The sequence below is a fragment of the Felis catus genome, chromosome D1, assembly GCF_018350175.1.
Source record: "Felis catus isolate Fca126 chromosome D1, F.catus_Fca126_mat1.0, whole genome shotgun sequence".
NCBI classification, from domain to species: Eukaryota; Metazoa; Chordata; class Mammalia; order Carnivora; family Felidae; genus Felis; species Felis catus.
This window is the reverse complement of record NC_058377.1, coordinates 18,283,764-18,304,137: the sequence shown is the minus strand read 5'-3', so window position 1 is coordinate 18,304,137 and position 20,374 is coordinate 18,283,764. Positions and strand designations below refer to the sequence as shown.

The 20,374-nt window shown below is 46.1% G+C and overlaps 1 protein-coding gene and 1 long non-coding RNA gene across 2 annotated transcripts in view; one reads left to right on the top strand and one right to left on the bottom strand.

Moving 5' to 3' along the window:
• The first annotated feature begins 2,790 nt into the window (after window positions 1-2,790).
• Window positions 2,791-14,116, top strand: LOC123380369. Its single transcript, XR_006586045.1, has 3 exons — window positions 2,791-5,130; window positions 12,446-12,534; window positions 13,586-14,116. It is a non-coding gene; the product is annotated as an uncharacterized LOC123380369 (long non-coding RNA).
• A 1,752-nt stretch (window positions 14,117-15,868) lies between these two features.
• GRIK4 (glutamate ionotropic receptor kainate type subunit 4) overlaps window positions 15,869-20,374 on the bottom strand; it is a 311,988-nt gene continuing 307,482 nt past the window's right edge. The window contains 2 exon segments of the mRNA XM_045038428.1: window positions 15,869-16,449; window positions 16,452-16,680. Coding sequence (XP_044894363.1) covers window positions 16,190-16,449; window positions 16,452-16,680 — 489 coding nt within the window. The 3' untranslated portion in view covers window positions 15,869-16,189.

The window sequence follows — 20,374 nt, the reverse complement described above, 5'->3', positions numbered from 1 at the left end:
CTGCTGATCAATGATGTGCAAACAATAAAGCAAAGTGAAACCAGAAAACACTCTATTAATAAAAGGGACTGGCTGGTTACCATCTGAGAACAAAAAAGTTACATTTTGCTAGTAGATGCTTTACTGGCTTACGTTTTGATCAGTTTGTCAATTTCCTATGTCTTTCTCATCAGCAGCAAAACTATCAGGAGGGTTCAGTTGATAGCACTGAGTAGTCACAGATTGAACGAGGAAAATAATCATCATCACAAGCTCTACCATTTCTTGGGCCCTTCTTATTTACCAAGCCCTGTACACATGCGCTTTACATGCATTACCTCTGTAATCCTCCCAGGGATGCTGCAAGAGGTCCTATTTTACAAAATAAGACATTGGAGGTTACAGGCACACCTCACTTTACCGAGCCTCGCTTTATTGTGCTTTGCAGAGATCGCATTTTTCTTTCCTCACACTGAAGGTTTGTGGCAAATCCTGCACCGAGCAAGACTATCATGGCATTTCCCAACAGCCTCTGCTCACTTCGTGTCTCAGTGTCACGTTTTGATAATTCCTGCGATATTTCACACTGCTTCTTTATGATATTTCTTTATGACGACCCGTGATCAGTGGTCTTTGATGTTACCACTGTAATTATTTTAGGGCGTTCACATAAGATGGCAAATTTAATCTATAAGCGTTGTGTGCGTTCTGACCGCTCCACTGATCAGCCACACCTCCATCTCTCTCCCTGTCGTCAGGACCCCCTATTCCCTGAGACACACTATCGAAGTTAGACCAATTAGTGACCTCATGATGGCCTCATAAGTGTTCACCTGAAAGGAAGGGTCACACATCCCTCACTTCAAATCAAAAGCTAGACATGATTAAGCTTCGTGAGGAAGGCACATTGAAAGCGAGATAGGCAGAAAACTAGGCCTCTTGAGCCACACAGGCAAGTTGTGAACGCCAAGGCAAAGCTCTTAAAGGAAATTAAAAGCGGTACTCCAGTGAACGCATGAATGGCAAGAAGGCAAAACAGCCGTACTGCTCCTGTGGAGAGGGTTTGAGTGGTCTGGATAGAAGACCACACCAGCCCCAACATTCCCTTAAGCCAAAGCCTAATCCAGAGCAAGGTTCTGACTCTCCTCCACTCTGTGAAGGCTGAGACAAGAAAAGTTTAAAGCTTGAAGAGGCTGGTTCCTAAGGTTTAAGGAAAGAAGCCATCTCCATAACAGAAAAGTGCAAGTTGAAGCGGCAAGTCCTGGTGTAGAAGAAGCCGCAGAGAAGATCGAGCTGAGATAGTCAATGAAGGTGGCTATACTACACAACAGATTTTTTTTTTTTAATGCTTATTTATTTTTGAGAGAGAGAGAGACAGAGCACGAGCGGGGGAGGAGCAGAGAGAGAGGGAGACACAGAATCCGAAACAGGTTCCAGGCTCTGAGCTGTCAGCACAGAGCCCGACGCGGGGCTCGAACTCAGAAACCGTGAGATCATGACCTGAGCCGAAGCCGGACGTTCAACCGACTGAGCCACCCAGGCGCCCCAACAGGTTTTCAATGTAGACGAAACAGCTTATTGGAAGAAGATGCCATCGAGGACTTTTATAGCTAGAGAGAAGTCAGTGTCTGCTTTCAAAGCTTCAAAGTTCAGGCTGACTCTCTTGTGAGAAGCTAATACAGCTGGTGACTTTAAGTTGAAGCCAATACTCATTTACCACTCCAAAAATCCTAGGGCGCTTAAGAAATATACTAAATCGACTCTGCCTGAGCTGTATAAATGGAGCAACAAAGCCTGAACGACAGCACAGCTGTTTATAACACGGTTTACTGAATATTTTAAGCCCACTGTTGAGACCTACTGTTAAGAAAAAAATATTTCTTTCAAAATATTACTGCTCATGCAATACACCTGGTCAACCAAGGGCTCTGCCAGAAATGTACGAGGTTAATGTTGTTTCCACGCCTGCTAACACAGCATCCATTCCGCAGCCCATGGATCAAGGAGTCATTTTGACTTTCCGGTCTTATTATTCAAGAAAGACATTTCATGAGGCTCTAGCTGCCATTCCTCTATGAATCTGAGCAAAGTTCACTGAAAACCTCTGGAAAGGATTCACCGTTCTAGAAGCCATTAAGAACATTCGCAATTCACGGGAAGAGAATGTCAACATTAACAGGAGTCTGGAAGAAGTTGACTGCAACCCTCATGTAGACTTTGAGGGGTTCCAGGCCTCAGGGGAGGAGGTGCCTGCAGGTGTGGTGGAAATAAGACGGGAACTAGAATCAGAAGCGGAGCCCGAAGATGAGACTGCACGGCTGCCGTCTCAGGATCAAACCCGAACGGATGAGGAGTTGCTTCTCAGGGAGGAGCAAAGGAAGTGGTTTCTTGAGATGGAATCTACTCCTGGGGGAGACGCTGTGAAGGCCGTTGAAGTGGCAACCAAGGATTTAGAACATGACATGAACTTAGCAGATAGAGCGGTGGGAGGGTTTCAGAGAACGGACTCCAATTCGGAAAGAAGTTCTACTGTGGGTAAATGCTGTCAAACAGCATCGCCTGCTACAGAGAGATCGTTCGGGAGAGGAGGAATCCATCGAGGCAGCAGACTTCATTGTTGTCCTATCTTAAGATATTGCCACAGCCACCCTAACCTTCAGCAGCCACCACGCCGGTCAGTCGGCAGCCATGAAATCGAGGCAGGACCCTCCACCAGCAGAGGGTTGCTGAAAGCTTAGATGATGGTTGGCATTTTTTTTTTTTTTTTAGCAATAAAGTATTCTTAAATTAAGGTATGTACAGGGTTATTTTTAGGTATAATGCTATTAGGCAATTGATAGACTGCAGTAAAGTATAAACATGACTTTGACATGCGCTGAGAAACCAAAGCATTCATTTGACATGCTTGGTTGGGGTGGTCTGGAACTGAACCCATAATATCTGCAAGGCATGCCTGTCGAGCCATGAAATGAATTGCCCAGAGGGCCACCAGCTCAGAATCGGTGGAGCAGATTGTGACCCCGGTCTGACTACCCATCATACCATGCCACCTCCAAATTCCTACCATTTAATTAGGAGGTTCTCCCCTCCCCTGGTGTCTCGCAATCCCTTTCCATTTTGTGTGACTTTCTCCCCAGTGGTACATAGAACTAAACATCATTTGAAAGACGAAGTCACTCTGTTGATCTTTTGAGTAGAGTTAATACCCTTAGAGAGAGAGAAAGCACTTCTTTATTCTTTTACTCCATTGGTAGCAACCGTGCAACCTGAATTCTCGAATAGTCTAGTCCAGATTCCTGTTGGCTAACACAGTCTCATTAAAAAACCACTTATCTGCATTCCTTTACTGCGGTTGCTGTCCTTTCTGTGCCTCTGTGATGGGGAGTTGCTCTGGGGGTCTACGTCCTGGCATCAGGTCCTTTCTAGCGCTGCACAATGACCCTTCATGTATTACAGATATGCGCCAACCATGAGCAGTTTCCTTAAGGAAAACCTTCTTTGTCGGCATGAGATCGATTGCTCAACCTCCCCCAACACCTAGCTGCGGCCACGTCCATATAATGAAGAATACTGGTTTGAACGAAGAGTTGAGCAAGCATTTTTCTTGGTCACTGATGAAACTTGAGAGACTGCCTAGTTCACTCGAGATGTAGGGTTTCCGCTCAATATTATAGCGTCAAGGCTTATCCATATGGAAATACGTAGAACTGGTTCATTCACTTTTACAACTGTGAATTGTTGCAGCATATCGATTAAATCACAATTTAAAAAAAAAATCTATCCCTTGACTTGTTCTTAAAAAAACAAGTCTGTTTGTTTTGACGTGACAAACCACTGTGGCGAATATTCTTGCCCATGTCTACTTGTTCACGTTTGCAAGAATTTTTCTAGAGTGCGTGATAAGCTATGGAACTGATGATTCGCTGGGTGTTCCTCATCTTTACCTTTATTAGCTATTGCCAAATTATTCTCCATTTTACATTCCTCTCAGCAGTAGACGTATGAGACTTTCTTTGACCACACGTCTTCATCAGCCCTGGGTTTTATCAGATTTTTATTTCTTTCTTTTTGCCTACCTGATGGGGGTGAAATATTTCATTGCTGTTTTGAAGGTCTTCAAGTGTTTGAAAAATAGCCGACTCGGTAGCTCTGTGAAAATGCAGCTTGTTCCAACTGAAATCGATAATGCATGAGAAGAATTTATTCAACGAGGTCCAGTGACTGTGGTCAAGGAAACAAGTTGCCGCCAGGGCTTCGAGCGGTTGTATTAAGAAATAAAAATGTCACTGGTATTCATATTGTAACAAGCTGGAAAAAGTTCTTCCCCTTTTCCTATGCTACTTACCTTTTTCTGTTCAGTTTGGGTTATGAATTTGGTGCTAGCAATAAATGAACAAGTCAAGATTGGCATCCGTCTGCATGAGGAAAGCAGGTGCTTAGACATGTGAAACCTGGCTTTAAACAGTGTGCTGCGCTTCCTTGGAAGGGCTTGAAGATGCTCTCAGATGCTTAGGGTGCAGCAGGATCGGGTGGAGGAATTGGCCTTGGCCCTGCAGAGCGGGCAGGTGCCTGTGACGGTGCCCTGTGAGGCTGGGCCACGCTCTGGAGAGCAGCCACAACTCCTTGGCCTCATTAGTTAGTTACCTGATAATCCATGTCTATTTTCCCTTTGTTATCTCGGAGCCTTTAATTAAGTCTTATTTCATCATTTTAGTCTTATTGAGACCTGCTACAGGAAATGCAGGAAAGAGTCTTAAGTCCACTTGAGTCCAATTTATAAAAAAGCAGAAGTGGCCCTGGAGACAAAGGCAGCAGCAACAGTGATGGGGGACAAGACTCCAAGGCAAAGGTGAATCTTGAGGGGACTGAAATCTGATGATCAATCCAGGAGATTCTACCTCTGTTCCGATCTTGGACGGGTTGTTAAGGGAGACAGTTTCCCTCACGCGCTGCTAGGCAGGTGAATCCTGGCTGACTCCTTTGTGAAATCAGCCCCCCTGTTCCTTAATTTCCAGGGAGTCGGCGTGATGTGGCAGAAAGAACATGCCTTTTGAAGCTGGCAAACTTGAGTTCGCATCCATGCTGGGAAATGTTTGTGAACTTGGGCAAATTAACATCCTGAGCCTCCAGTTCCTCAGCTCTACAGTGAGGGTAAGAGTGACCGCCTGAGAGTTACTTTGAGGATTAAATATGATTGATGTGGGAAACAAAGGCAGAAGGAAATGGCAGATAAAATGAAATTTCCTTATAACCTGCAGCCCATTGACAAACACTTGAGGCTGGCAGAGTGAAATGTTTCTCCAGGACTCCCTACTGTCTTAATGCTAATGTTTTGCTAGAGGGAAAAACAACCTTGGCCTGACAATAGCTAGGCCTCCAGTATCCTGGGAGTCTTCTTTTTTTTTTTAATGTTTATTTATTTTTGAGACAGAGAGAGACAGAACACGAGTGAGGGAGGGGCAGAGAGAGAGGGAGACACAGAATCTGAAACAGGCTCCTGGCTCTGAGATGTCAGCGCAGAGCCCGATGTGGGGCTCGAACCCACGAACCGTGAGATCATGACCTGAGCTTAACCGACTGAGCCACCCAGGTGCCTTGGAGTCTTCTTTAGCATATGAAAATCTCAGTGGAAACTTCCCTGGACTTTACCTTCCCCAAACCCATAGCGTATAACCAGTCTCTCCTCACGGTCCTGGGGCAGCTCTTCCTGCCCACGGGTCCTGTCCCTATGCTTTAATAAAATCATCTTTTCGCACCAAAGACGTCTTCAAGAATTCTTTCCTGGTCATCGGCTCCGGACCCCACGAACCCCACTATCACTCCCCGAACCTCATCGATGATCACTTAGGTAAAAGCACCTAGTGTAATGTCTGGAACACCACAGACATGGAAGAAACATTAATTCCCTTCCTTCCCCACCCCACCCCTCTGTTTCTGGGACCAGCCTTCCCACACATCCATTCCCCCTTTGCCCCCCCCCCCACAACTCCCAGACCCCCAGGATCCTCGGAGGCAGGTGTGCTGGCCCAGGACCTTGCGCGAGCTTCTGTACCCTCATAGAAGTTGACCTCTCCCAGACCTTGTCTCTGCTATTGGGCAACAACTGACTTACAATGATTATCTCCACACCCTATACTCTGTGGACAATTTCAGTTAGCACAGATTTATGGGGGAGTTGCAGTATCTGGGGACAGCAGGAATCTGGCAATAATTAACACTAACCTCCAGATCATACCACTTACCTTCAGGCCAAGTCTTAGCTCTTCAGTTTTGCAGTAAATGGATTTTTCTCTGAATGCCCCGAGGGAACCATTATTGTCCTCACTGCCCTGAGGGTAACTGCCTCTCCTCACTGCGGGAGAGATTTAGGACCAACAGATGAGATTATGATGGTCCGTGACACTCTTTGGTCTTAAATTAAAATGCTTTCAATGGTTGGTGGCTGGCTCAGGTGACTGCCTCTGGAACCTTCCATCTCTCAGTTAGCCTTTCAGATTTGCCCCTGCAGTTAGTTGCATTCTCCTCTGGGAAGAAGGCAGCCGCTGATAAGGAATCCGAATGGGCCCCCAGCCCCACGCTAACCCGCGGACACTCAGCTGGCTGGAAACATCTTTCCCTCTGGCACCACAGCCCCTTTACGGACACTCTCAGTGGAGAAACTGAAGATCAAACAAGTTTAATCTCTGACCCCCACACTGGCCACCTAGCAGGATTGTGTCTTCAGGGCAAGGGGGATCTGAAATAATTCATGTTGCCCTCATACAGTGTTCTTTCTCGGCAGGAGGCTGTCGGCGGCTTAGGGCTATCAATCTGACATACTTCTCGTTCTACACGGAGACTAAAATACCATTTAAGTCTTATTCCAACATTTCTCGAATCATGTGGGTATTACCAAGCATGAAATCATCATCTAAAAACTCAATTTTAAAGAGCTGGTACTTTGGGAAAAATAAGAAAGAACGTTTCCCCCTGTTTACTCTGAGATTTGCTTTTTTTCTTTTTTTTTTGGTCTCCAATAGTGTGTTATTGTGTTTTTCTTAATCTTTGGAGATTAAGCTTCAATGTTTCACCTAGACTCCCAATTTGCCCATAAATCTCTTCATTTTGCTTAATTTAAATGTTTTGGCCAACTTCATGGTTTAATAATGAGACATAAAATTGGAGCCCTAATGACTACTAAGGAGGGAATTTTCATTTCATCTGGAATTAACAGAGCTGTTCCAGAGGCGGGTGCCCTGGCAGACAAGATGCCACAACCTTCGGTGGAGCGTGCCCAATGTGGCTTGATATTCTACCGTTCTTTATACCCAGGGCAACCCTCCAACATGATTACTTGGAAATCCTTCAGTCTCAAGTGAGATTGAGCTCCAGTCTCACATCCACCTGATTGCTATGCCCCTATTGATTAAACTGCGAACTAGTCATTGAATTCAGGCGCGTCCCTGGGCTGTCCCCTCACGGGCTACCCATCAGAGCTAAGCCAGGTTACCCAGCTCCAGCCTGCTTTGGTACAAGTCGTATCACGGGGGGGCCCCGAGACCACAGGGATCCGAGAGCCAGGGGGGAGAAAATAGGGTTTCAGCACTTCCATCCGAGCCGACAAACTTAAGAGAAGAACTATAAAAAGTTTGAAAACTCCCTTTCTCATAGGTTGACCAGTGGAGAAAGGCATCCACCGCATGGCTGTGTAGCCTAGAATTCCCTCCTTGTCCCGGAGCTGAGAGGGAACACCAGCTGGGTGGTTCCCCTTGTGCGGAGAGGGGAGTTTCCTCTGCGGTAGAGAATACAGCAGCCAGTCGTCTGAGACAGTGGATGGAAAGGCTGCCTGGCACTGGGTAGAAGAATGGGCACCAGCGGGAGACACATCGACCTGTCTCTATGGGGGGCTTGTTGGAAAAAATAACCTCAGATTCTTCCATGTTGGGTACCCCCTGCAGCTATGCCCCAGGCCACTTTCCTAACCACAAATCACCTCTGAGAAGTCTCCTACGAGTGTCCTGTCCTTCATTTAACCCTTAATCATATATTGTTTTAGGTTAGAGTGCTTTGTGTACTTGCCTTTTAACACAGATTGTAAATGCCTCAAGGGCAAAAACCTTGGTTTATAATTTGTATTCATTCATTGACTGATGAACAAATCAGCGATTAAGCCACTCATTTTGCCAGCACCCACGATGGCTGAGAGCACTGAGCAAGGCTAGTTTTTTGCTACTGCAGAGACCCTAGAGATTTCTGCCTCCAGGCAGCTCACAGTGTTGTTGGCTAAACTCACTGTGTATGGAGAGAAAGATACTAATGCAGTCACATACAGTAAGATCACAATGGTTCAAAAACATAAAAATCGCTACAAGACAAAAGTTTAATACCGAGTTTCTTTAGTTACTACCATTTGGGTTCTTTTTTTCCCTTCTACTTTTTGGATTTTCCAGATTTTCTATAATGCATATGCATTACTTTATTAATCATAAAAATGAAACCTTAAAGAATACGTTAAGGAAAAGGACATTTTTCAAACTCATCAAAACTAGCCAGACTTGTCAGTATGGTGATCAGTCTACCCGCTAGAGTTGTAATTTGTTGACCTTCAAACTGTTACAATGTTTTCACATTTTAAAAGCAAACCACCAAGGGGAAATATTTGGTTTTCCTGACAAGTATGAGGAAACTAAAGCTGATTTCAATTATTTTGGTAAAGCTGATCAATCCCATTTGTTCTGAGAAAATACCACCTTGGTGGACTTACACTGAAATGGATAACCCATGAACCAAGTTTTGGTAATATTATTTTGGCCGGAAATCACTTTTTGAGGATAATGAGGAGAGAAGGGAGAAGGCTGATTGATTTTTCCAAAGCTGGTGTGGGAGTTGGGAGGCTGAATCCCTCTAACCTGTAGAGAAAGCTTGTAGACTGCTGGAAGAAATCATTCCCTTGTACCTACTAACTGGACCAACTCTCCACCAGCCTCTGAATATTATCAAGCTGCTCTCCCCACTGGGTTCATGCCCAGTAAAATAAATGAAGTCATATTTTTGTCTGGCATAAATTATTAAGTTGTTCTATGCACGATTGCTTTAAATCAAGGGTGTATTAGCATATTCCTGCCACTCACTGTCCTACCTGCAGCATTTTCATGTACATTTGGTCTCGGGTGAATTTGCCTCATTCATTCATGCATTCATTCATGGGAACTCAGGATGTGCAAGGAATCCTACACCCTGTGAAAGAATAAAAAATGAAAAAGGCATTTGCTCTGCTCTTTAAGTACCTTCCTCTGGTGAGTGGGGGTAAGAACAACATATGCGTCAAGCACAGATACTTCAATGATGGAAGCGCTAGGGGCCATGGAAAACGTTTGAGAATGTTCAGGAGAGGGAGAGGTTATTTCCTCTGTCCTTGGGGGATGGGGATCATTGAGGACTTCACAGTGGAGATGGTCCATAAGCTAGCTCTTCAACAGGTAGGCGTTGGCAATATAGACATGTCTGGGGAGGGCTTTCCAGGAGGTGAGAATGGCCAAAGGAAAGACCTAGAAGGAAAGCCTGGAAGACATGGGATAAATACAGACTGGGAACTGGTATGGTTTTATTGCAGGGTAGATGGAAGGCAGGTGACAAAAGTGTCAGGAGAAGTTTGAAAGATCAGCCTGGGCCAGATCAGGGAGGCCCTTAAATCCTCGGGAAGTAATGGCAGCCTCAGCAAATCTGCTGCTTTATTTGAAACAAAAGATGTGCGAGCTGAATAAAGATATTACTTCTGAACTCTGTACTTTACTGGCCAACCTACCCACTCAAATGTTAACAGTTTCATTGTCTGACCTTTCTGAACATTGTTTTCTGCCTAACATGGACAAGGCTATTGATGGAAGTATGGAGTGTAAACTGGGTTGACCTGCATTACTCTACTTCTTTCTGGTTGTGTTCAGTAACAACAGTGGCTTTGCATTTTGTCTGGTCACTTCTTAACGCTAGAGGAACTTTGCTTTGTAGCTGACAGGGGTGGAGGGAAGAGATTTTAAGAAGTCAGCTCAGGCATCTTCACACTCAACTGGGGAATGGGGGAAAACAACTTTTTACTTCATGCATCTACATATACGGTTGGCTTAGAAATAAATTACATCAAAGAGCACTCAGTGAGAACTAAGCCAGAGGATCAAACCCAGCAATATTATCTAGCAGCATGCTGAGGTGATCACGTAGAGCATCTTCTCTCTTTTGAAATGGGCATAAGGAGCACTGAGAGAAGGTCTGCGCTAAACCGCTACGTGCGCATGTGCGCGCATGCGCACGCACGCTCGGTTTACCTTGCGTTAAGGGGAGAGGGGAGCCGCAAAGAAAAAAAAATAACTGAAGTCTCTCTGTACTGAACTGTTTTTCATCTGGTCCTCTTTAAACTGGTTCCTCAAGTCCTGTCACTGCATCTGAGCTAGCGGGCATGCACCGGCTCGTGGTAATGCCGCCTGGGGCTGTTTACCTACTTGTGACTTCTCTCCTTGACCTTCACATTTGACCAAGCTTTGGTGATTTGAAATGCTTGCCTGTGCTCACTTGGTGCTACAGGATTACAGATGATGTGGAAATGGAAGTCACATATCTGTTATTCTTAATGGAAAAGCTACCAAGAATCTAATCAGAACAATCCAAGTAGAATAACTTTCCAGGCGGACTCCGTGTGCTATGGATAACAGGACGGTTTAATGGACTGAAAAGGAAAATTGTTCTAAAATGTTCCTGTACATCACAAATTGGGGGGTTTGGTTCTGTATTGATTTTTCACATTGGTTCCACACCTTCGGTTCTGTATTCACACTCCCTTCCCCCCCACCCCTGCAATTTAAAAATATTTTACACACACACACACACACACACACACACACACACACACACATATTTAAAGAGCTCATCATCCACTTCAGACCATTTCACTGCTTATTTCAGTTAGTCTTTCTGTATTCTATAGGGCTAGGCTGTTTGTTTCTGCAGCTAATCCCATTAATATAATTTAAAGAAGCCCTGGAATGAGATAGAGGTAAAAGATCTCTAAACAGTGTCACAGTGTCGGCAGCAAACATGAAGAAACATAATAGGAGAGCTGGAATCTCACCAAAAGGAACACCGTGGGTGACAAACAAGACAATAGCAACGACAAGCTATCTCTTATCAGAAGAGCGCCCCATTCGTCAACACGAATTAACCATATTGCACTCCAAGCGAGATGAAGCACAGTCTCATTTTGCTAGCCATCAGAAAGGTTTTCAACACCCCCCAAGTCACAAACACTCCTGCTTCCTCCACTAAGCCCATCTCAACTACCCAGAGTCCTTAGCCCTTCTGAATTTCTACATGGTTTATAGTCCAAATCACTTTGATATTTCATGCTTTACTTCCTAGGTGAGTTTTGTCTATCCAGGCAGAGTACAGATAATTTCTTCCACTTCTTCACTACTTGGCCACAGAATCTAATGTGGCACTGTGTGTTAAAGAAATACCCTCTCAAGATCACTCCCCAAGCTGAAAAAGGGCCCAGCAGGATGAGAGGTCCTTTGGTCCCTCTGACTTCTCTGGCATAGTCAAAAGAGAACATCAGATTAGGCACAAGAATATGAAAGCTGGCAGGATCTTTCAGCTAATTCTCTAGCAGATCATTGCGCTTACGTATTTGATCTTCATCCTCCATGATATGAGCTCTACACACTCTAACCCACTACTAGGGTCAAATCCCCAGACACAACCGCAGTCACAATGCATTGATTCCCTCACACGCTTCAGTACATTCCAGCCAGGGAAATATTTATATGCATGCTCTTAGCTAATATCAGGACAGCTTATATGCTCAATTGCTTTATGCCCCTTCCTTCTTAGGGCCTCAAGTCTGCCATTTCCAACCAGAGAGGTGGGTTTCTACTTTATTGCCTTTGTAGACTTCTTTCTCTCTCGACACCAGTGCTATTTGTGTCATGGTAAAATTAGTATTTTTTCACTCATTAAAAATTTGTTTAATGTTTATTTATTTTTGAGAGAGAGCGAGCGTGAGTGGGGGAAGGCCAGAGACAGAGGGAGACACAGATTCCAAACCAGGCTCCAGGCTCTGAGCTGTCAGCACAGTGCCCAACACAGGGCTTGAACTGGCAAACTGTGAGATCATGACCTGAGCCGTAGTTAGACGCTTAACTGACTGAGCCACCCAGGTGCCCCTCATTCATTTTTGATTGAGGAGTAAGACCTTAATAAAAATTTGAACAATTACGTTCTATCCAGAGTGACAACCTCTCGTGCCTGGTTGTCCTTAATATATAACAGCTTTGTTGACCCCTTTAGTTCTAACACTTGGGAGCCTTTTTTTCCTCTGGAAGCCACACCAAGTTGTGAAATATACCTATATCTTTTTATATAGAGATACATATAAATTTACATTCATATTTATATAAAAAGATATTTTAATAAAGTAAAATATTTATTTTTTCTCTAGGAGAAGAGCTTTTTGAAGGTATGACATCACCAATCTTTGAGGGACGCTGTCGGATGACCAGATTAACAGACCCTGGGGACACTCTTTGGGTAATGGTGGGAACTTGCCTGTGGGGAGAAAGTCCCCTTTCGTAGAAAGGCTGGGAATAACTCATAGCTCAAGGCAACTAAAGGTTTAATTTCTGTCTTCAGAAGGCCCCATAGGAAGCACCAGCTTTAAGCAAAATCTTTATGAAAGGATTCCTTCTCTGAATTTTCCAAACAGGCCTCTTTGTTACTCCCCCAAGAGAGTGAACAACCAGTCAGGGAATTAAATCTCCCTTATCGTTTCCAGACTATTTTACCTTGCTGCTCACACCCCATTGGCGGGAAAGGCACAAATGGTTCTCTCAAGCTTCACTCCAACCACCAATCTGCCGTGTCTGAAATGCCCCAGCCCTTTCTGGCCTCATGTATTTGACTCCTACACCATGGGGAAGTCCCCCTTGGATTCCAAAAGAAAATTCAACTCCTTGGAATCCAAAACTAATAAACTTTCACAGAGTGGCCCCAGGTGGATTGGTTATCATGATATGTCAGTCTCACCTAGCCAATAAGACGGCCGGCTGGCAAGTTCCCAGGATGAATATTCTCATATGAGCATTGGATTAGAGGAAGCCAAAAGATTTTCGGCCATCTACACGCTCAATTTACACCCCACCTGGGTTCTGGGGTAGAGATCTTGTGACGGTTGGGGCCCTGCAAGGCAATTAAAAGAAATAAAGCAAAGTATTATATTTTAATTGATGTAATCTTCAAGCTCCCAGTGGAATCTGGGGTGATATCTGACTAGAGTTACCCTAGGTATCAATAGATACCTATTCTGTGAAAGTGCATTTAGGAAGACAAAACCCTACGAATCCTGAACTTCATTAACATGTGTATCCGTTGGGGGGGGGGGGGGCAGTGGTTGGCTCAGACTCCCAGGACTACAAATTGAAAGAAGCCACCTAGACTTTCCTGGGATCTGAACAAAGAGCTCAAGGGGGTGGGGGAGTGGAGAGGGGAGAAGGGGAGGAAGAGAGAGAGATAGAAAGAGAGAGAGAGAAGGGCAGGTGGAGGGGAAGACACCAAGTGGGTTTATATTTTTATTTGCTTTTAGGGTACCTGGATGTCAGACACACCAAACTATTCTCCCCAAACCCAAACAGCTTTCATCCATCATTAGCACTTCAGGGTTTGTTTCTGTTTTATTGTAAATATTCCAGTTGAAGAAAGATAAACAGACAAGAAAAAACTGCTTTGTACAGTACACAGAGTCAGATAGAAAATACAGAATGGAAAAGAAAGCCAACGACGAACAGATAAAAAGCGGAGACATACCAAGGAAGACAACTAGTTGGGTGCAGGTTCACTCACCAGCTGGAGTGAGGTGCAGCGATAGTCCAGCAGCTAATAGAAACTGTCTAGCGCTGTCAGTCTTATCTTTATTCCACGCAGTGAAAGAAACAGACTTTATAAATGATTCATGGGGACATTTATTTCCCTAATCCATTAAAAAACGTTTGCTATTGATCAAGATATCCTGCTCATAAAAATGAGGTTGGTTCTTTTGTTGTTGTTTAAAAAAAAAAAAAAATACCCAACCCTTCCTGCCCCAAATGTGATCTAACAGTAGGGACCACATTGTGAGAAGCAAGCGATGAAGCTGTGGGTTGGAGCAGTATGGCACCATTGGGGTCTGCGGTCAGGGGGCCTGCGGTGTCCTCCCCACCAAATCCGTGGGACTTGAGGCAAGGTGGAAAAAAATACTCGTGTCCTCTTGTAGCTTGTCCTTATTTGATGGTCAAAGAGGAAAAGGAAAAAAAAAATTGAGATTCATGACAGAGAAGGTCAGCCTAGGACAACACTGGCATCCCTTACAGGAATAACCAGGAGACCATTTGCGCCCCCTCTCCTCCCCCCAAGGTTGGGTGGATGTCAACCTACCCAAATGGTAAAAAAAAAAAACAAAAAAAAAAAACAAAAAAAAACATGGAATTAAGCTCATCATCTTCCAAAGATGTCTTTATTTTAGTACATTCAGAACAGAAATGTGAGGACAGTTTGATTCAAGGTGGTGGCGGTGGGGGGGGGGGGTGGGGCTGGGAGCGGCTGATTACTTCTCTCTCCCTCTGGATTTTCGAAGTTGACAATCAGAAATTGCATAGAATTTGTTTTCCATCAGAAAGTGAAGACTCTCTGCGTGAAACTCCCAACTGGTGAAGCCAAGCAAAGGTCAAGGTCAAGGTCAAGGTCAAGGTGAAGCAGCGGCTGGGGAGCCTCACCCCGCCCATCAGATGATGGGCGTACATACGTACGTACCCTGCGAACATCTCACAAGTACAGCAGTAACTAGCAGCCATCTGCTAGCCTGGAAAGCATCGGTAACTCAGACCTTGCAGATGGAAGAGAAGTTAAATGCTTTACTTAAAGTCACGCAAGGGGACTTTTGCCCAAGCTGAGGGTAGGACTCAAGAGTTCCCAGGCCGGTGTATGAGCTGTGAGACCCCACCTGTCTCCGAAGAAGCTGGCACATTCTTGATTACTTAAGGTCTTTCCATTTAATACACACAGCGCGCGCGCGCACACACACACACACACACACACACACACACACACACACACACACTTGCACCCAGGTCTCACATCTAAGAAATCACCCGATCCGTGACAGCCTAGGGGATCTGGCTTCACAGGCAGCTACTGGGTTTGGTTAAAGAGATAGCGTTGACAGAGTGTGCACCATACCGACAGGGCAGCCCCATCCTTCCTTCCCTGTGAACAGCACGCTCCGGGGGAAGCCAAGGCCAGGGTGTGGGAAAAGTGTATCACCTGCCCCTGCTCCTTAAGCAAGGCCCCAGGACACCTTGTACATTCTGCTCTCCTCCCCTGTCTCTCTTCTTTAGAGATCACATTGACAAAAGACCAAATCGAACCCGGTCATAGTGAAAGTCAGAAAGAGAAAGAGAAGACATATTAATCCCTGAAATCCCAGGCATTTCAAGGTCTCTCTGAGTAAACTATGAGTGGGTTGGATTTTGGCATTTAAAAAATTACTTTAATGGACTTTTGAGACTCTCCACCTCCTTCTTCCCAAGACTCTTCTCCTATACTCCCCATTATCCCCAATCCCCACTCAGAAGAGAGAGGTCAGCACCTGAAATCAGACGCACTTGGCCGCTCCAAATCCTAAAATTTAGGAAAAAGAAACAGGGATTATTTAGAATTCCATTCCCTAACCCAGCCTCCCCCTCCAAAAACAAAAACAAAAACAATCCCAAACAAATGAATAGAACGGAGAAGACAACAAAGAAGAAAAGGCGGGGGGGGGGGGGGGGGGGGGTCGAGGTGCGGTGCAAGGGAGGGGAAAGAAAAGGAAAATAAGAGAGCATTAACAAAAATATACAAATCCAGAAAAGAAAAACTTCCCTGTTTAGTTTAATTTGTTTTCCTGTAAGAACTAGACCCAAGGTACAATGGCCCCTTCCTAGGGGAGAATTCCACTGATGGTTCCACCAATTCATTGGACAGGTCTGGGCAAGGCCCCCCACCCCAGACTCTGTAATTTTGGCGGGAGGGAAAGGCCCACTGGGAGAAGGTGGGTCCTTGCGGTCGGGAGGGCGGGCGTCCCCTCGCCACTCGGGGTGCAACGTCTCTGGGTGGACCCAGCTCCCGGACCAGGGCGCTGGCTCTGGCTGGGGCATCAGGCTCTCCGATCTGTGTGTCAAGTTCCTGGATCCAGGCTCCGGAGAGAAGCGTGGACGCTGTACAAGTCCGGGCTCCCTGCGGAGCGCAGCATCTGCCCCCCGGCCCTCCCGCCTCCCCACCTGGCCTCCGCGTGTCCGGCGCCCCCCGAGGCTACTCGGGCTCGCTGCTGTTGGTGGTCTTTTCCCACTCCAGGCTCTCCTCGCTGCGGGCGGGCGACGGACGCGCCCGCAGGCCCTGGAACCTGCGGCACTCGGGGCAGACGCGGATGTGTGTGCAGCCGCGGGCCACCAGGGCGGCCTCCTGGGCCAGTCTCTGCGCCAGCTGGTCCGGCTCCCCGGCCCCGCACAGCTTACCGTTGCTGAGCGTGGCGGTGCCCCGCGGCCGGCGCTCCTCGGGAACGGGGGGCCGGGGCGGAGGCACCCCAGCGCGCCGCCGGCGGGGGTGGACACTGTCCTGACACAGGATGATGCTGCGGAGCTCGGTCACCATCTCCTGGCAGACGGACACCTGGAGGGAAGGAGGAGGTCACAGCCTAACCTCTCAGAAAGAGCCCCTGGGCGTCTCTTGAGCGTCCCCTGCGTGTCTCTGCAGGAGGGGGACTGGGGGGCCCGTGTCTCAGAATCACACGATCGTAGGGATGAAGATAACATGGAGGCCTTGCAACCCACCCCCTCCTTCCACCTGCCACTAAACATTCCAACGCCCTCCATACCCTAGAGGTCAACAGCCCTGCCAGCTGGTTGTCCTGTCTTTGTTCGGAGGCCTCCAAAGATAACATCCTCACCATGTTGGGAGATAGCCCGTGAAATGGTGTTTCCTTCTACTGAACTCACAATCCCTCTGCGTGAAATTGTCGTCCATCGATCCCAATTAAATTTGTAACCTGAAGCCTAATAAATAAATATCCCCTCTTCTGCAGGTCTGTCAAGTATTTGAAAAAAGCCATGTCTCCAGGAACGCTCTGTTCTCAAGCTAAAGACTCATTCTTTTGATCAACTGGGTATAGCTGGAGATGATAATCACTGTAACAAAAGCAACAACAATCACCACCTCTCCAGGTTCATAGTCTCCTGATAGGAAACCCTTGCTCCATCTATGTTTCGGAACGTTTTAGATTTTAGGGGCGCCTGGGTGGCTCAGTGGGTTAAGCGACTGACACTTGATTTCGGCTCAGGTCATGATCTGACAATTGGTGGGATCGAGCCCCACGTTGCATTCTACTTGGGATTCTCTCTCTCCTTTCTCTCTGCCCATCCCCCGCTGAAAACAAATAAATAAACATTAAAAAAAAAAAAAGAATGATTTAGATTTTAGAGAGGTAATAAAGCATACATAGAATATATTGCGCGTCATACCCTGTGGGGTCTAGGGCAGACTCTATATATTCAAGCACATTAAAAGTTGTTAAGAGTGGGGCGCCTGGGTGGCTCAGTCAGTTGAGTGTCTGACTTGGGCTCAGGTCATGATCTCGCTGTTTGTGGGTTCAAGCCCCGGGTCCGGCTCTGTGCTGACAGCTCAGAGCCTGGAGCCTGCTTCGGATTCTGTGTCTCCTCCTCTCTCTGCCCCCACCCCCCTATGCTCATGCTTTGTCTCTCTCTGTCTCTCAATAATAAACAAACGTTAAGAGAAAAAAAATTTTTTTTAAGTTGTTAAGAGAGTAAAGTCTGAGAGTTCTCATCATAAGGAGAAAACTGGTTTTCCTTTTTTCCTTCTTTTCTTCTTCTTGTATCTGTGTGAGATGACACGTTAGCCGAACCCATTGTGGTAATCATTTCACCATAGGTGGAAATCAAATCATTATCCTGTATGCCTGAAACTTACACAATGATGTATGTCAATTATTTGGCCATAAAACTGGAAAAAGCACATTAGTTATTTATGTAGCAAAGCCTATGTACCTTACACCAAGTGAGATAAAGACCATAAATACTAACATTAGCCTTGCACTGGTTCGAATGTTGTCACCAAATGCGTTTTGCATCAAATTTATAAAAAGAACTTGGCACTTTCTAAGCTTTTTAGGCTTCAGAATTGTGGGTGAAGAATCACAAGCCCGTGTTACTGCTGCTACACTTCTACATCTACTACTCCCGCTGCTATGTCTATGATACCCATTTCACAGATGTGGAAACAGAGGCTCCGAGAAGTTATTTACCTTGTGAAAAATTACTTGACTCATCGATGGCTGACCCAGATTTTGAACCTAAACCCACCTACTCCAAAGCACATGTATGCTCAGTTTAGTTCTCTACTCTGTGCTGGAAGGGATGCTTTCCTGGACTCTGATGGAAGAAGAAACCCGCTCTTTCATGGTCTTTCTTCCAATCTTCCAGTTCTATCAACAGGACAGTTGTTCTACCATAGCCAGATAGCTAACGGAGACTTTACTCTTCATTTTGGTTCTCGGATGTCCTCGCTGAATTTTTTAAGGTACATCCAGACCATGGGTGAACTCTTGGCAGAATAACCAAATGTGCACAGATCCTCTACTTAAAGCAGCTACGGAGAAGTAGTATCACCTGATGGGATACGGCCGGCATCAAGAATGAAGACCTGGGTTCTGGACCTCCTACTGTTGCTAAATATCAGAGATTCTGGGCAAGCCCCTTAACATCTCTGTGCTTCTAATAATGACTGTAACACCTAAAACAATACCACTTGCCTACTGTATTATATGTGGCGAGACACTCATTTGTTGGATGCCAATTACTTATCAAGCACTGTGCTTTGGGGGGAAATATAGAGACAGAGGACACAGTGCTTTCTTTCAGGCAGTGTTTAGTAGGAAGGCAGATCCAAAAATAATTGCAACACAGTGTAGGAGTGCTCAGTGCACAGGTTATAGTGGTGATGGAAAGGAGGAGAAATGATCAGCTCCTCTCGTCCTCTCGTCCAGGAGAAGAACACTTAGGTTGAACTAAGTCTTACCAAGTAAGTAGCACCACCATTTTAGCAGTGGACAAAGAGAGAAAGCCAGGAAAGCTGGAGGGAGAGATAGGAGGGGAACCAACAAAGCTTGGTGCCGGGAAAGGCAAGGGAGGAGAGAGCTCCTGGAAGGAACTGTCCACTTCATCAAGGGGCACACTGAGGTCCAATAAGGCCCAATGGGTTCTCTGGTTTTGCCCACTGGGAGGGGTTAGACCTCAGCGATGACCTTTCAGTGCAGGGATGGGGAGGAGCCAGACTGCCTTGCATTAAGGACTGGCTGGGAGGTCCGGAAATGGAGTCTGAGATAGTCGGATCACCTTGGTTAGCCAGAGGGAAAAGACAGCGCAAGACCAATAGTGATTCTGGTATCATTTTAAAACAGAGGATAAACTTGCACATAAGTTGAGATTTTGGGGAGTCAGCAGGCAGCAAAAATAAAGGGGAGAACGAGGAGGACCCTAGAATAGCCAAGGAAAGATGGGACCAAGGGAGAGAGAGAGGGATGCCCGGGAGCATCTGCGGTGGGCCGCAGGGGTGGTTTTAGCTGTGGGTAGAGTTTTAAGCGGGAGTTGTAACTTGGGGCTGCCCACTCCTGATTTCCTGGGGAGATGGGAGATAAAATCAACCTCTGTGCACGGAGGGACCAAGAGATGTGAGGAGTGGGTGATGGTCTGGAAGTAGTAGTGGGTATGGGAAAGAGGCTGAGCACAGAAAAGTAAAAGGACCAGCAGGCAGTGCTGTACTGACAGCCTTCCCCCCACCCCCACCCCCACCCCCGCCTGAGGCTGGACTCCACTGATGGACGGGCACACGTACACTCATGTCCTGCTAGGAGCTGTTTCTCCAGCATCAGTGAAGCCAGGAGGCTCAGGGAGATCCAGGGTTGAGAAACCGAGAGAAGCTACTATACTTTAAAAGCCGAACGATGCCATCAGCACATAAGGATTTGTGCCCCTTCTCTGAGGCAGAAAAGGACACAGTCTTCTTCCTTCTAACCAGACCCTTCAGTCTGTGGGAAATCTACATTAGCCCAGTTGCGAAGCCACAGGTTCGGGAATTAAAGTTACTCAAAATCCCCGGGGGAAAAAAGACGTAATTCTTGGGCTCACGTAAATTGGGGTATCTCTAAACGCCTTTGCCGGGAAGTTAAAAACATCCTAAAGATCCAAGAACTAACGTCAACGGTTTCCACTGGCAGCCTGGTACTTTTGCCTGTTTTTCTCTGCCATACTACGCCTTAAATTGTAGTTGTAGAAGGCTTCGTTGTGCATAA